General features: G+C 37.5%; 2 protein-coding genes across 2 annotated transcripts; both read right to left on the bottom strand.

The window, feature by feature from the left end:
* Positions 1 to 1,213: 1,213 nt before the first annotated feature.
* LOC133717793 (mannan endo-1,4-beta-mannosidase 7) lies at positions 1,214 to 4,441 on the bottom strand. The gene is given in 7 exon segments (XM_062144538.1): positions 1,214 to 1,958; positions 2,051 to 2,253; positions 2,693 to 2,815; positions 2,935 to 3,129; positions 3,249 to 3,395; positions 3,397 to 3,630; positions 3,776 to 4,441. Coding segments are annotated over 6 exon segments (1,311 nt in total). The 5' UTR covers positions 3,583 to 3,630; positions 3,776 to 4,441; the 3' UTR covers positions 1,214 to 1,501.
* Positions 4,442 to 4,580: 139 nt separating this feature from the next.
* LOC133717803 (GTPase ERA-like, chloroplastic) lies at positions 4,581 to 8,169 on the bottom strand. Its single transcript, XM_062144547.1, has 9 exons — positions 7,709 to 8,169; positions 7,478 to 7,623; positions 6,915 to 7,055; positions 6,718 to 6,834; positions 6,504 to 6,629; positions 5,798 to 5,896; positions 5,580 to 5,681; positions 5,172 to 5,252; positions 4,581 to 5,014 (listed from the first exon to the last, which is right to left on the bottom strand). The coding sequence occupies exons 1-9, from the start codon at positions 8,082 to 8,084 to the stop codon at positions 4,928 to 4,930; spliced, it is 1,275 nt and encodes a 424-aa protein (XP_062000531.1). The 5' UTR covers positions 8,085 to 8,169; the 3' UTR covers positions 4,581 to 4,927.
* Positions 8,170 to 16,120: the final 7,951 nt, after the last annotated feature.

Genomic DNA, 16,120 nt, shown 5'->3' on the forward strand with positions numbered 1-16,120 from the left:
GTTTACCTTGTGTCTCCTCTCGTATCTTTTGCTCGTTTAATCATGCATGTGCTAGCCTATTCCTCTCATATACCTACTTGAATGAGGGTTTAACCATTTGACTATCTCTTTGAACCAACCGTTAAAGGAACTGCATTTAGGGAAGGTTTGCAAAGACTAGTAATTTTTCTAAGTGTTAATCTATCACTCAATTAAACACGATCCCACTACAATTGGGTAGCTCAGCTACGTGTGCGAATTGAGTTCATCTTCATCGATCCAAAGTCACAGTAGCATTCTACTATATATATTACCTCCTTCTTTAGTTGTTTGCATGCAATGCATGAAATAAACACTGGCTACTTCAGTGAGTGCTATTACTGGTGCCTTTGCTAGGGTTTAGGTCCTCTGTTTCAAATTTCTTCTCCTCCTAACATATTTTATCTTAATACCATCTAGCCCCAACTTCTAGATCCTAAATAGTTTGTTCTAAACACACTGTCCTAGCCATCTTAATATACCCGCTATCGGTGTAACCACTATAAGAACAGAATCCGGCAATTTTCTGTCTCTGTCATCAGCTTCATTTTTCTTAACCGTCTCCTCAACATCTTTATTACTCACAATTCGGCAACCTGGTATGACACCATTCCTTTCAAATTTCATTTTCTGCAGCCACACGTACACCCATCAGTATTAATTAAATAAAGCAAACTACAATGATTAATAGTTAAGTTTTTAAAATTTCTACAATTGTCCTTCATTGATTAATACTCTACAATGCTATTTGAGTTCATGGTTCAACAAGGAAGACTCGAATCAATGCCATAAAAAAAAAAGGAAGACTCGAAGGACCAAATTCGTGGCCTTGGTATTTTTACATGAGATCATTTTGTGGCTGATAGAGAGTATGGTAAGCGGAATAATTAAACTAGACAGATGTTTCCGAGACCTTGCTCACCGGGTGGCCTAAAATCTAGGTTGGGTTAGGACTTAGGAGAGGTAGAATTTAGCTCGTTGCTGTTGTTTTTCTTTCATCCAAAAAAAAAAAAAAACATTGTTAATTACTTTAGTTTTTTTTTTTTTTTTTTAATAAGATAGAAAGTTATTATTTGTACTCGCGAACATCTGTAGCTGGGTTTAATTTATTGTGACCAAACAAGGTTTGTTTTGGTTCTGCTGTCTGCTTACGATACAAGTTTTACGTTGAATCCTTTCTCTTACAGAGAGCTAGTAACACAAGAACAAGTTCATTTTGCAGTAATACTACATGTCACAAACTTACAAGAATGAACCTAAAATAGTCAACTTTGAGGCATTATCTGATTTTCTTACAGACCAGAAATTTCTATTTCTAATTAAAAGAAGCCAATTGAGTCGGTTCAGACTGACTTCACGTGGGCAACACCATTACTCAATTTACCCTCCTGGCCGATCAACGTGATCATCTGAATCATCTTTAAGAGGAAACCATAACAGGAACCTCACAAAGTACTTGTAGTAGGTAATGCATTTGAACTGATCATTTTCCTATAGGCTTGCCTTTGTTTCTAGCCAACCATTGATCCCTTCTAATGGCCCTAGCTCTCTTCCACCTCTGAGCATTTCTTATCTTCGCAAAGATCTTCCTAATCTGATAGAGCTTGTGAGATTGTTGAGCAATTACATTAGCAGTTGAGGGACTTTGGCTCAGAACTATCTCGTACCCATCACCGAACGAGTTCATGCCCTCAGTAAGAAGTTGCCAGAACAAACCCCCAGCAGCAGCTCCCCCTCTCTTGGCTGAAGAGTATATCTAGTAGTACACGGTGTTGAAGAGCAGGTCTCTTTGGTACGTGTTGAAACCAGGATCTTTCCTAGATTTCCCAAATTCTGCGATGAAGATCGGCTTTCGAAGAATGTACTGTGAATCTTGGATGTGAGTATTAAGCCAGTTGTTCAAGAAAAACAGTTGATATTGATCGTTTGAGCTAGACAACCTGCTCATGCAACCGATCATTATATACATTGATTTAGTGTATTGATGAAATTTTCAGTGATTCTGCAACTAGTTAGAAGCATATATACTTACCATTGATCTGGATAGGAGTGAACTGTTGCAAAATCAATCCCAGGGATCTTATTATTTGCAATGAAGTCTGTTCCTATTTGGAAACCAGGATTGAGTCTCATCCTCTGAGGTGTTGATTGTCCATAAAATCCCTCTAAACCAGCTTCCAGTAAATGATTTCTATCTATTGACTTCACATGGGAAGCCATTTCCCTTATCCAAGCCTGTTACGAAACACCAATTATTGAAACTTAGCACGAAAAGAATGCAATAAAAAGAAGAGTCATCCTAAAGGACCTAAACAAACAACTCATACATAAATAAGAAATCGTAGCTGCAATGAGTAATTACCTTAATACATTAAAAGGTTTCTTCTACAAAATTTTATTCCTCATGAGTTTCTAGCATAGAGGCTCTTTTTTGGGGTAACCAAACAAGTAGATGACTCTGTTTCTAATAGCGGCTTATATATGGCTAACCAAACAAGTACTGGTTATTGGTTAATGCAAATAGTCAATTTGAGGTTTTCCTTTTTCTAGAAACTTGGTTTGAGAATCAAATGAACTCAGGGGAAAAAAAAAAAAATTGAATATTAAATATTAAATATTAAATATTTGTCCTGTTATTGATATGAAGGAATTAGATAAGGAGTTTGTTGTGAACCTGAATTGTCCTTCCTGAAGGATCTGATATGCATCTAGGCTCATTCATAAGCTCCCAAGCCATAACTGTTGGATCATCTTTGTAATGAACTCTAGTGTAGATGTTGTATCTGTTAAGAACAGTCTGCAGAAAGGCAGATATGTAAATAAAGAATTCTATTCCTAAGTCAGTTCCAAACTTGGAAATAGGAAACTGGATACTAAAATCTGACAGGAATCAAATAATGTGTGCTTTGCACGTACACTGACATGGTTCTTGTAGAAACCCTTAACAACAGGGTTTCTAAAGAAATCATCATCAGAAGTCAACTACTGCCCCTTGCTTCTTGCCCAGTTCACATACTGCTTCTTTCCACCAAAGTTCTCATAGTTGTTCACCAAGCTTAGTATCAGCTTAATCCCATACCTTCTAGCCTCAGCTATAACAAAATCCAACCCCTTCAAACCAAACCCAAAAGACTAAAAGAATCAGTATTAGATATTAATATCACACTCAGTGCTTAAATTTTAAAGATCTAATATCCCTAAAACAAAGGATTAGTGTCAGCAAATTAAACCTTAAACATTTGCTCATTATAAGAGCCAGGAGAGTATTGAAGGGGTCTGTAACCTCCGTCACTGAAAGCCCAAGTTCTAGCCACTGTGAGGCCATGGCTAGTTGCTTCACGAAAAACCGACGATACTTGGTACCTCTGAGAAGGATCGATCAGAGGCCATATACATCAACCAGTACGCATTGAAGCCATTTGTATAGTATGGACTGCCATTCAATAGAAACTGCACTCCTCTGGTTCTGACAAAATCATCACGTGCTGCTTCAATATGGATGTGAAAACATTGCTGGTGGATCAAAAAAGCTAAAACAAAGAGAGCCAAAGGTAGATGCTTCATCTTCCTTATTGTGGAGGAAAGATTTAACGTCTAGATAATTAGAAAGCTCTGCAAAGAAACAAGAGGCTGTTTGAGGAGGTTATCTGTAAACTGAAGCAGACATATGAAATTTGTCTTCTTACAACTGCAAATAAATAAAGAGAAAAGAAAAAAAAAAAAAAAAACAGCAACCGACTAGCAGAGGAACTGGTACCTTTCAGCTGAAACTAGGCCCTGAAAATGAAGCTATTCCTTTTACCTGTGGCCTCATGGTAAATTTATCAACCGGAACTTAGTGTAACCTCTGGGTATTTCCTTCTGTGCGTAGCTTAATCCACAATGCACTTCCAGATCATATTTGATTATGCCATGTCATAATTAATTAGATACAAAGCTATCAACGAGGGTCCTTTTTTGTTCCAATCGAAGAACTGCAGGCTAAACATGTGGGGTTCCTCGGAAAAGAAAGTTGGGAAAAGTTTGCGCCATCAGTATTAAACATGAGTTCCACAAAAGCAATACTGGATCCACCTATAGTCTCGAGCTAATAGTGAAAGTTCGATTCTCTTGTTTCATAACGCTGTAAGAGATTGTGGGAAAAGAAGAAAAAAACTAAAGATTGTTCCCTCTGAAATTTGAAACCGTTAAACTAACTCATTGTGTAGCCAAGACAATTATATTCCTTAACTATAAAAACTAAAGATTGTTCCCTCTGAAATTTGAAACCGTTAAACTTATTGTGTAGCTAAGACAATTATATTCCTTAACTATGTAGTTTTAATAGAGCATATTATATAATTTTCACCATTAATTTACCCCATTTCACTTCTGAGAGGCCATGACTTCCAGGACCCATTGGCCCTATTCCATCAATTTCATACATCAGAAACAACAATGGTAATTTGGTTGTTGGGGAACTACTCCTTACAGACAAACCCTCCACCAAAAATCATAAAAGACTATTCCTTTCAATTTGCCATTGCTTTTGATTTTAATGTACCCACCAAATCCACCATATGTGAGGATACAACTTTTTTGGCACTCATTTACTATATGACCCGACATTTTCATTGGAGCCATCTGCAGATATTGACATGCTTGAGATATGCGGCATGCACTGAAAGTGATACTGCCCAACTATCTGAAGCATCCCACGTTCTTACAATTACAAAACCTTGGCCTTGGGAAAATGCCATGCTTACAAGTGAGATTACAGCTATTTCCTACTCACTAACAGAAAGAAATGAAAGCATATATGTGCGTTAATCAACAGCATCAAACCAGTTTTTAGAGAAAACATACAATCATGTAACTTCAAATGGTACAGCCATCCTCACTTGGGTTCTCCAATAGCTAAGAGCAAGTATCATAATGTTTGAATTTGACCCCCATAGCCATAATTCTTCAAGAGCCCTTCATCTTGCCGCCAGTTCTCTTTAACCTTCACCTCGACCTGTTAAAAGAATGAGTTATTCTAGATCGTGAACTAATCCCATAAAAGTGTGAATATAATGTGGCAGCTGAACTACACAGCAAAGCCAAATTAAAGTAAAACTATCAGACTTTATACATAAAAAATATAACAGAGTGGTCATGGGATAATATTGTACCTCTAGAAAAACTTTCTTCTGTAAGAAATCTTCTATGTCAAGCCGCGATGCCGTTGCAAGTAGTTTCAAAGCTCTCCCATCCTACAATGGTTCAGAATAGACAATCAGTAACTGAACTTTTGCTTCCAACAGTCTTGGCACATCAAAGCTCTATAGTTTTGCAAGATTCATTTCTTTTTGCACACGTGTTCCATAATAAATCTTTGATCAAGAAAAATATAAAAGAGATGTATCAATATAATTTGTGCAAAGCATATGAGCATGTTGTTCCATAATAGCTAATCAGCTTATAACCTTCAAAGAGTCATACCAAAAGGCTTCCAAAATTTATAATAAGCATCATATACATCAGATAGCCATAAATTTCTATCAAGCAAACCAACAAATCCGCAATTAAGAATGACTTACTTTTCCAATAAGGATGATTTTCTGTGAATTTTTCTCAACAACGATTTCCACTTGTATAAAATCTTTTGCTGCTGGCCTAGTTTTGTAGCTCACAACATTCACCTGGAGATTAGACAAAGTGAGAGTGACGATTAAAGCAACTAGAAATACTATCATCTTCTTTCTTTTTATTCCTTACAATTTACAAATCATATCTTCTGCACTTCTTAATGACTTACCTGACATGCATAAGGAATCTCTTTCCTGTATTGCATAAAGATCTTTTCTCTCACAATTTCTGATACAAAAAATCTTTCTGGGTGCTCACTTACGATGTCCTGAGAAAGCATACACGAGAAAATCAGTACTTTTCCTCTGCATTATTTCACTTTCTCCATCTATTTTACTTTTTACCACCTTTTAATTGTTTAACTAAGACATCCATATGACCACCCTATCCACCTTCCCATCATTTCGCTACTTGAGCAGAGAAAAGTGTTCGTATTCTAGAATACATCCATTTCCTTGCATCAGAAAGTTTGCACTTAAGAAAGAAAGAAACTATAGGAAAATATGGCAAACATGAAAATAGCAAAGCTGGATATTTGAAAGGTACCATTTCACTGGGAAATTGAGTATGAAACTTTCCACACATGCTTAAGGAACTATTTCTCAAAAGTTCAACAGTAATCTAATTTTCTTCTTTAAGATGTAAAGAATTATAATTGAAGTTATTTGCATATATTTATCTTTTGTAATCCTTAGCTCACCAATGTCTACTGGTCAATTGGTGTTAAGGTATTCATACCTTTCTGCATTCTCTACTCCTTTTACAAGTGGGATAAACCAAGATAAAAGTTTTGTGAACATAAAACAGGAACTACAGAAGTTCACTTCTCAAAAGTAAAAGACAAGCCTAGAGCCGAAAACCTGACACTCTAGTACCTTTGGATAATAAGCTGGGCCGAAGGGAAGTTTTGACAATATCCACTGCTTCACGTCTTCCACTCCCTGACCGTGTTTGGCACTCACTGGTATGACCTCATCAACATTTGTAAACTTCTCATACCACTGTGAAATGTGATACTCACTTAGTCTTAAAATATCTTCTGGTTCCAGAACTACATGCTAACATAGATATCAACAAACAAATACTGACCTCTAGTTTCTTTGCAATTTCACCTGGCTTAATCAAATCTTTCTTATTCATGACCAGCAAAGTAGGCGGCAGGCTATCTGTCTGGTTACCCACACCTTCTTCCACCACTTCATTAATCTAGAAATAAGAGATAAGAAAGTGATCTTAAGACAAGAGCACAAACTTTGATATGCACACCTACAAAAGAAGAAGCATACATTTTCAGGCACTTTACATGCATCAACAAGAACAAGTACACAATCCGCATTAATAACGGCGCTGCGAACATTCTTCATCATCATAGTATCCAACTTGTGCATTTTCTTCTCAATAACACCGGGTGTGTCATAAAGTATCATCTGCAAACAAATCCATTCGTAAGTAAAACATCCAGAAACTATCACTTGTTTCCAACAGAAAATTTTGACTAGCAGCAACCCTCCTAAACTTTTTGTTCTTTTCAGGGACAGAAGAAGCAGCTCTTATTAACCAATTATCGAGTTCCATTACCGGCCGCTAACTCAAGAAACCATCAACTGGGTATCCCCCAACCTTCTAGACTTTAAAACTTAAGCATACGAACCATTTCCTCTATATTCCTTTTATGCTCAACAAACTACTCTATTCTGTTTTACCAATTTAAACTTAACATGTTATGGTAATTTACTATTATGAACTACAACATTAACTCTAGGCATTCAGAAATCAATCTTCAATATATAGGAAACTGAAAGAAAAGAGATAATGATAATAATTTCAGCTAACAATTCAAAACCCAAACCTGATAGTCTGAGCCAGAACATATACCAAGAATTCTATGCCTTGTAGTTTGAGGCTTATCAGTAACAATTGACAATTTCTGACCAACCATTTGGTTTGAAAGAGTACTCTTTCCCACATTGGGCTTCCCCAGAACAGCCACATACCCTGCATCAATTTCACTCAACGGTCAAAATTCATTCACAGCAAGTAAAAAAAAACCCTAATGGTTAAAATCAAAGAGAAATGTTACCACTCCTATGGTTAGGATCGGTAGCATAGTCAAGCTCCTCTATCTCGTAGTCATCAAGCATAGCCATGTTTCTGTCAGGCTTCTCACTCAGGGACAGCAGCGACGAGTCTTCGTCGGAATAAGAGTACTCCGAGTCTTCATCTTCTTCTTGTTCGCCATTTTGTTGTTCGCTGACCCTGAGCGGTGGTTTTGTGGCGGACGAAAGTTTCCAGGTGGTTATTGTTGTTGGAATTCTGGCCTGGAAGTTGGGTTTTCTAGTGGAACGAGGAAAACGAGTGTTGTGGTGGTGTTGGGTAGTGAGGAATTTGGAATTGGTGTAATGGGTGAGGGAATTATCTCTAGGGAGAGTTGCAGACGTGTGTAGAGCTAGCTCCATTTTTGGAGCTTGCTTCAGTGTTTCTGATGACTCTTCCACTCTGTTTTAATCTAGAATTGGATAAACCTATGGAAAACGACGCTGTTTGGGAAGTTGTTCATTTCTCCATAATTTACGAAAATTTTAAAGGGAAAATCGTCCGAGTAGTGTCTGAACTTTTCCAGACTATTAATAGGAATATTTTGAAAAATATCAAAATAGTATCTGAACATTTATGCCCCACCAAATTTTCGTACCTGGAGTCACTAACGACGTTAAGTCCGTTATATTTTCAAGGTTATTTTTGTCCTTTCAGTATTCATATTCTCCTTCTGACTTGATATTATTGTGTTCTTCCTCTTCTTCCTCTCCGACCCCAAGTCCTCCTCGTCCTTCTGCCACCACAATTCTCCACTACAACCCGAATCGAAACCCCTCTTCTTCTTGTTTTTCTTACTAAGATCCTCACAAAATTCCTCCTTCCGGACTCAGACCCTCTTCCTCCACCATTGTCTTGCTTCCACCACCAATCCCTCCCTGAACTTCCCTTAATCCTCTTCCTACTAACCAATTATTTCTTACAATCTTGCAGATAAACTATATGGGCTGGCCACTATTACAAATTTACAATATCTGCCTATTTCCATGTGCATCAAAGGATCTAACATTACGTTGCCTTATGTGGAGGTCCTTGGATTCTGGCTGGGCAGACCTTAGTTGTCCAAAAATGGCGTCCTGAATTTGATCCCAATAATGAAAAAATAAACAATATGGCTGTATGGGTGAGAATTCTGGGTTTACCTGTTAGATATTTCAAGGATTATACACTCAAGGTCAGGGGCGGAGCCACGTGGGGACCCAGTGGGTCCCGTGCCCCACTTAGTTTTATATATTTTTTTAAATTTTTGTACATGAAAATGATGATAAATAGCTTGGAGTTTATGAAAAGTCATTGCCAGCCGACTTGGTGTAGTGGCAAAGTTTACGTGGTTTTTGCAGCTGGTCTCAGGTTCGAATCATGCATGCTGGGAAGTTAGTTTTTCAATTGTTTTCTTTTCTTTTTGACAACATTAACAAGTTTTTTCTTATAGTTTTAAAAGTTAAAAATAAATTATGTCTCATGAGAAATTGTCTAATATTTAAAGCTATAAATTTTATTCATAAAATATATAATTTAAAAAAAATATTAATCTTACCTTAATTTTATTTAATTTGTTATCTTTAATTAAAGTTTTGGTATATATTTTAAATTCAATTTTTTTTTTCTTCTAAAATTTCTGAATGCCCCACTTCATATGAAATTCTGGCTCCGCCACTGCTCAAGGTGGTGGGAAAAATTCTGGGATCTGTCATCAAAATTGATAGGTTAACTTTAGCTCAAGCTCGAGGAAAGTTTGCCAGAATTTGTGTTGAAATTGATCTACAGGCACCTTTGAAACCTTTTGTGGAGATTGAAGGAGTTGCCTATGGAATTGTTTATGAGGAAATTTCGCTAATTTGTTTTAATTGTGGTTGCTATGGACATGCCAAAGCTAGTTGCCCTCATTCTGCTCCTTCTAAGCCTGCTGCTGATGCTTAAATTTATATGAATTCTGAAACTCCCACATCCCCAGTTTCTACTGCAATTAACTTTACTCAGCATTCTACGGAAACTACATTGCCTATCAAAACCAACCATCAGTGTAATGACATGGAAATTGCTGATCAGGATGTGAAAGCAACTCGAACCGGCCACAGACCATGGATGCTCATGTCGTACAAAAAACAAGAAAGCCAACTCTAGCAAGATTCCTGCTAACAGTGCCCCTGTGCAATCTGGTTCGAGATTCGCTTTACTTGAGACATTTGTTGAAGGTGAGGAAAATGCTCTTAATGAGGTACAACCTACTCCTATTGATTCTCTGGATGCTAAAGACAATTCTGAACCTGCAGTGGTGCGTGTGTGGAAGCAAGTTCAAAAGAAAGCGCAATATGATCAGTACTGACAATTCACAGCATGCTTCTACATCCAACAAGAACACCTCAATTGGCAAACCATCTGGATCTCAGAAAAAGCCTCTCAAAGATATAACTAATGGAAAGTCTAGTTCGAGACCAGTTGTTCCTAAATTCAATGTGGGAAAAAGTTCTACTCAGTCTTCTGGAAAACACACTGTGACATCTTTAGTAAAGCAGTCTAAAGCAACATCTCAGCCTATATCCATTGATAAAAATCAGTCTTCAGTTTCTTCCATCTCAGTTCAAGATTCCCATCCTCCATCCAATTTCTCTGCCAAATTTGGGAATTGCCCTCCCGAGAGCTGTACTAATTTGGAGTCATCTTGCACTGAAATGGACTCGACTAATGATGGTTCTACTAGCAATGGCCAGGTGTGTTCTGTCCTTGCTTCTGATAACTTGAACAACATGATATCTATTGGCTCTGGTGAGAATCCTAACCTATCCTCCAATGTGGAGGATATGGTTGATAATTGACTTTGGGTTTCAACCCTCTCATTACCTGTTTTTCAATGATTAAAGTTCTCTTTTGGAATTCTAGAGGTGCAGGAAGTGAGAAGTTTAGATCTGACATTGCAGATCTTGTTAAATTACATTCAATTGATATTTTGGCTGTTTGTGAACCTCGTGTTCAATTTTCTAGAGCTAAAGATTCACTCCTATCTCTTGGATTTTCTGATTATACAATTGTTGAAGCCAATGGATTTTCTGGTGGCATTTGGCTCTTTTGGAACTCTAATCTCTTTACTATCCATTTTGTGGATAAAAATTGTCAATCAATCACAGTTAAAGTTACTCTCTCTGGTGGTATCACTTGGATGCTTACTGTGCTTTATGCTAGTCCTACTAACTCGGTTCGAAGCAATCTATGGAATTACTTTGACCACCTGGTTTCAACACATCAGCTGCCTTGGATTTTTGTTGGTGATTATAATGAGCTTTACTCCTCTGCTGACAAAAACTTTGGTTCTATGCGGGGAAGAATTGGAGGTCTTAAGCAATGGGTTGATCATAACGCCTTAATTGATATGGGATTCATTGAATCCAACTTTACTTGGTCTAATAACATAATTAAAGAAAGACTTGACAGAGCTTTTTGCACTTGTGATTGTAGATCTTACTTTCCTGAAGCGTTTATAAGACATTTGGCTAAAATGAAATCTGATCACTGTCCTATTCTTTTACAGCTTCATTCTAATAACTCTGTGAATAGAGCTGCTATCCCATTCAGATTCCAGGCTATGTGGATGACTCACAATGATTTTGCCCCTTATGTTGATACTACCTGGAAAAATTCTCATGGTTCTTTTGTTGAAAAAACTCAAGTCCTATCTCATGCCCTTCTGGACTGGAATCAAAACACCTTTGGTAATATATTCAAAAGAAAGAGACAGTTACTTGCCCGCATTGGTGGAATTCAGAAAGCTACTGACAGGTATAGCAATCCCTTTCTTCTCAAACTTGAAGCTAAGCTTATGACTGAGTATGAAACTTTGAGGGACCAGGAAAATCTTTTTTGGAAACAAAAATCGAGAAACAAATGGTTACATGGAGGTGACAGAAATACCAAATTTTTTCACTTTAGTACTCTTGTGAGGAGGCGGAGAAATAAAATTGAAGGATTATTTGATGAAAATGGGGTTTGGCAAACTAAGACAGATTCTTTAAAGAATATTGCTGTTGCTTTCTTTCAAAAGCTTTTCTCTAATTCCACCATTCAGGATTCTAGGTTTGTTATTCCTTGGCTTTTTCCTTCTCTTGATTCTGATGAGCTTAATGGTTTATGTCTTCCAATCAATATGTGTGAGATTAAAACTGCCATGTTCTCAATTGGAGGACTGAAAGCTCCTGGTTTCGATGGATTTCCTGCTGCTTTTTACCAAAACTTTTGGAATCTTTATGCTACAAAAGTCTTTTCGATTGCATGTGCAGAATGCCTTTACTTCTGGTGAAGTTCCTTGTGGTTTGAACCATACCATTATCTCTTTAATTCCTAAAGTCAGTGGACCTCAAAGTATGGTGCAATTCAGACCTATCAGCTTGTGCAATACTGTTTACAAGGTAATCTCGAAAATCATTGTGGGAAGAATTCGACCCTTCTTGCAAAAGCTAATAAACCCTAATCAGGTCAGTTATGTCCCTGGTAGACAGATTTCAGACAATATAATGATTGCTCAGGAAGTTCTCTTTAAATTCAAAAAATCTGCTGGTAAGAAAGGCTTTTTTGCTTGGAAAGTGGATTTATCTAAAGCATATGACCGTCTTAGCTGGCAATTCATTGAGTCTGTTTTATATGAATCCCTTCTTCCTCAGTCTCTCGTGAAACTTATTATGAGTTGTATTACTTCCACAAGCTTTCAGATTTGTCTTAATGGTGAACTTACTCAATCTTTTAAAGCTCAACGAGGAATAAGACAAGGTGATCCCCTGTCGCCCTATATCTTTGTTCTTTGCATGGAGAAATTATCCCATTTAATTCAATCTGCTGTTGATATTGGTGCTTGGAAAGCTGTAAGAGCTTCTCAATCAGGTCCTAAGGTCTCTCATCTTTTCTTTGCTGATGACCTTATGTTATTCTCTGAAGCAACCTTTGATCAAGCCTGTATTATTAAGTAATGTCTTGATATTTTTTGCTCTCTCTCTGGCCAAGCTGTCAGTTATGAGAAGTCTCTCATATTCTGCTCTCCTAACACTAGCAATGAGATTGCTTCTGATATCAGTTCCACTTGTGGCTCTCCTCTTACCACCGATCTGGGTAAATACTTGGGTATGCCTCTCATTCATTCTTGTGTTACTAAGTTCACTTATGCTAGCATCTTAGATAAAGTTCAAAATCGATTGGCTGGTTGGAAATGCAAAGTTTTAAGTCTAGCTGGCAGATTAACTTTAATTCATTCAGTTACTGCTGCTATTCCTAATTATGCTATGCAGACTGCTAGATTGCCCATGTATATTTGTGAGGACTTGGACAAAATGAATAGGAGCTTCTTGTGGGGAGATACCGAAAATAAATAAAAAATTCATTTGGTGAATTGGGATACAGTTTGTTTGCCTAAGAACCTTGGTGGTTTAATAATCAAGAAATCTTCTGATATGAATCAATCTATGCTTGCTAAGGCTGGTTGGAGGTTATTTCAAAATGATAATGGTTTGTGGGCTTCAATTTATAGAGAAAAATATTTGAAACGTGGCTATTTGTTCGACCAAAACTATCAACAAACTAAAGACTGCTCTAGTACTTGAAGAAGTGTTCTTCATGGTGTCAATCTTCTGAAAAAAGGTCTAATATGGAGGGTTGGTGATGGTAGGAAAATTAAGTTTTGGACTGATGTATGGTTCCCTCCTTTTCCACTTATCAGTTATGTCCTGCCTGATTCTATTATTAATATCAAGGCTACTGTCTGTAGCTTTTGGAATGATAATGGTTGGGACTTGAATTTACTTTCTGCTTGTCTCCCTACTGATATTACTGATCAACTTTTGCGCATTCCTCCTGGTTTTGATGGTTATGGAGATGATATTCAAATCTGGGGATGCACTTCCAATGGTTCTTTTTCTGTCAAGTCAGCTTACAACATCTTTTTTGAGGACTATGATCAAATGAACTCTCCTTGGAAATTTATTTGGAAAATGCAAGTTCCCCCAAAACTCAAGACCTTCCTATGGGTTCTCTGTCATGGTAAACTTCTCACCAATGCTCATAGAGTTAAAAGGAATCTCACCGATAATGATACTTGCCCTATATGCCGCTGCAATAGTGAGTCCCTTTCTCATCTTTTCAAAGATTGTCCTGCTGCTCTTAATGTGTGGGATTCTTTCACCTTGCCTCAACCTGTTAAATTTACTTTTTCCATGAGTTGGGAAGGTTAGTTACAGGCTAACCTTTTCTGCAAAGCCAAATGTAATGCTGGAAATCTATGGTGCTCTACCTTTGCTTTCATATGCTGGTTCATCTGGAAATGGAGAAACAAGCATATTTTTGAAGCCCACTTTCGAAAACCAAACTATCCAGGTATGGTCATTAATGCTGCTATCTCTGAATGGAATAATGCTCAGTTGAAATCTGACTTGAACAAAACTTATTGTCTTAACCTTCTAAATTGGATGAAACCTCCTCCTGGAACCTATAAACTTAACATTGATGGTAGTAGCAATGGACATTTTGGAAAGATTGGTGCTGGAGGGGTTATCAGATATTCTAATGGATTATGGATCAAGGGTTTCCAGATAAACTTGGGAATAGGTGAAGTTTTAGATGCTGAATCTTGGGGCCTATATTATGGTCTTCAACAAGCTCTTAAATGTCACATTACTCATATTGAAGTAGAAACGGATTCTGCAATTCTAGCGAAGTTGATCTCTCATACTGATGTTGCTCTTCATCCCATGGGCTCGCTTATTTGTTGCTGCAAAAATTTGATCAGAAGCTTCCATTGCTTCTCCCTAAAGCACATTTACAGAGAAAGTAATATGGTAGCAGATTGCCTTGCTAAGGAGAGCATCAATCATGCTTATGGGATAATTGAGTTTGATGGTCCTCCCACTCATGCCTCTTCTGCTTATCTTGATGATCTTGATGGAGTATCTCGGCAAAGAAGAATCTCTGTTAGGCCTAATGATAGGCCAAGCTAGCTAGTTCTTTTTTAGTCTGTTTCTTTGTTTCTGGGTCTTTTGGACCCCTTACTTACAAAAAAAAAAAGGATCTAACATTACGAGATAGGTTCAGAATTGCTCATTCTTCTTCATTTGTGTAATACCCCTTAAGAATCCAACGGCTGATTATAGTAGTTGTACTTACCAATTCATCAATCCATTGAAATTTAGAGGAAGATAGATTCTTCTTCACCGTCCAAAATGAATATTGATGATGGTGTTGTATGAAAAGATGAGAATTTAAGCTTTTCTTCACCAGCAACAGAAATCTACTTGCAATCACCACACTCAAACTCATGCTCTCCTCTTCCAAGATCGAACCATTATCATCCCCAACTGCCATGGCCACTTCAAGAATCTCTTTTTCCTCAGTCTCTCCCTCTTTTCTACTTTTCTTGAATCTTTTACTATTTTTTTGCCTTGTGTAGGGGCTCCGATGATGCAATTGTTTTACTTTTGGGGCTGGGTGTTCCACCCATGGACTTCTTCCTTGTAAAATTTCATTGATTAATCTCTTCAAGAACTACGGGATTAACCACAGCACCATACCCAATCATTTGGTCGATAGGCCGGAGTCAATCTCAGGCGGGGTCTCGCCCTGTCACACCAACCACGACCACGACGGTGACGGCGTCGAGCATCGAGAGGTTTCTACATAGAGGGCTTCGCGGGGTCAGGAGCTTATTGGATCTAAAGTTTTTCTGTAGCAAATTTCATTGGTGCTTACTGCTAAGTGAAGTAGAACAAGAACACGGAGAGAGAAAGAGGCGTGGCATGTGTGTGGGAAGAGCAGGGAAGAATAGGAGACAAAAACGAAAAATTAAAATAACTAAAATAATTATAGACCATTTGATTCAAATAAAGCCACATGTCATTGATGCACTATACTGAAATTCATGAAGTACCGAATTTACCCCTCAAAAGTTAACGGTGTTAACGTTTTTACTATTGCTACGTACGAAAATTGGGTCGGGCATAAATCTTCAGGTACCATTTTGATATTTTTCAAAAAGAAGGGAAAATTTCACAAACAGTACACCAAGTAAAGGCCACTAATAATTCTTATACATAAAGTTCCAAACCAATCATTTCGGTACAAGAAATCTGAAACTCGACCCACTATCAGTACACGACGTCAATGACGCCGTTAATTTGACACCAAAATGTCTATTATGCCCTCAGTTTTTTTTTTTAATAATTTTTTTTTCTGTTCTTTTTTTTTTTCCTTCGTTTTTATCTCTTTCTTCTTCCTTCTTCCGGATCCACAGCAAGAAAGAGAGAGAGAGAGGGATCTGAGGAAGGAGGAATCGAATAGATGAAGAAAAATCAGTAAGAAAGAAAGGAAAACTAAAGAACAGAGGTGGGTTTCGAAGTGGGTGAGCTCGGGCTTCTTCTCACATGAAGAA

The sequence above is a fragment of the Rosa rugosa genome, chromosome 1 (genome assembly GCF_958449725.1).
Source record: "Rosa rugosa chromosome 1, drRosRugo1.1, whole genome shotgun sequence".
NCBI classification, from domain to species: domain Eukaryota; kingdom Viridiplantae; phylum Streptophyta; class Magnoliopsida; order Rosales; family Rosaceae; genus Rosa; species Rosa rugosa.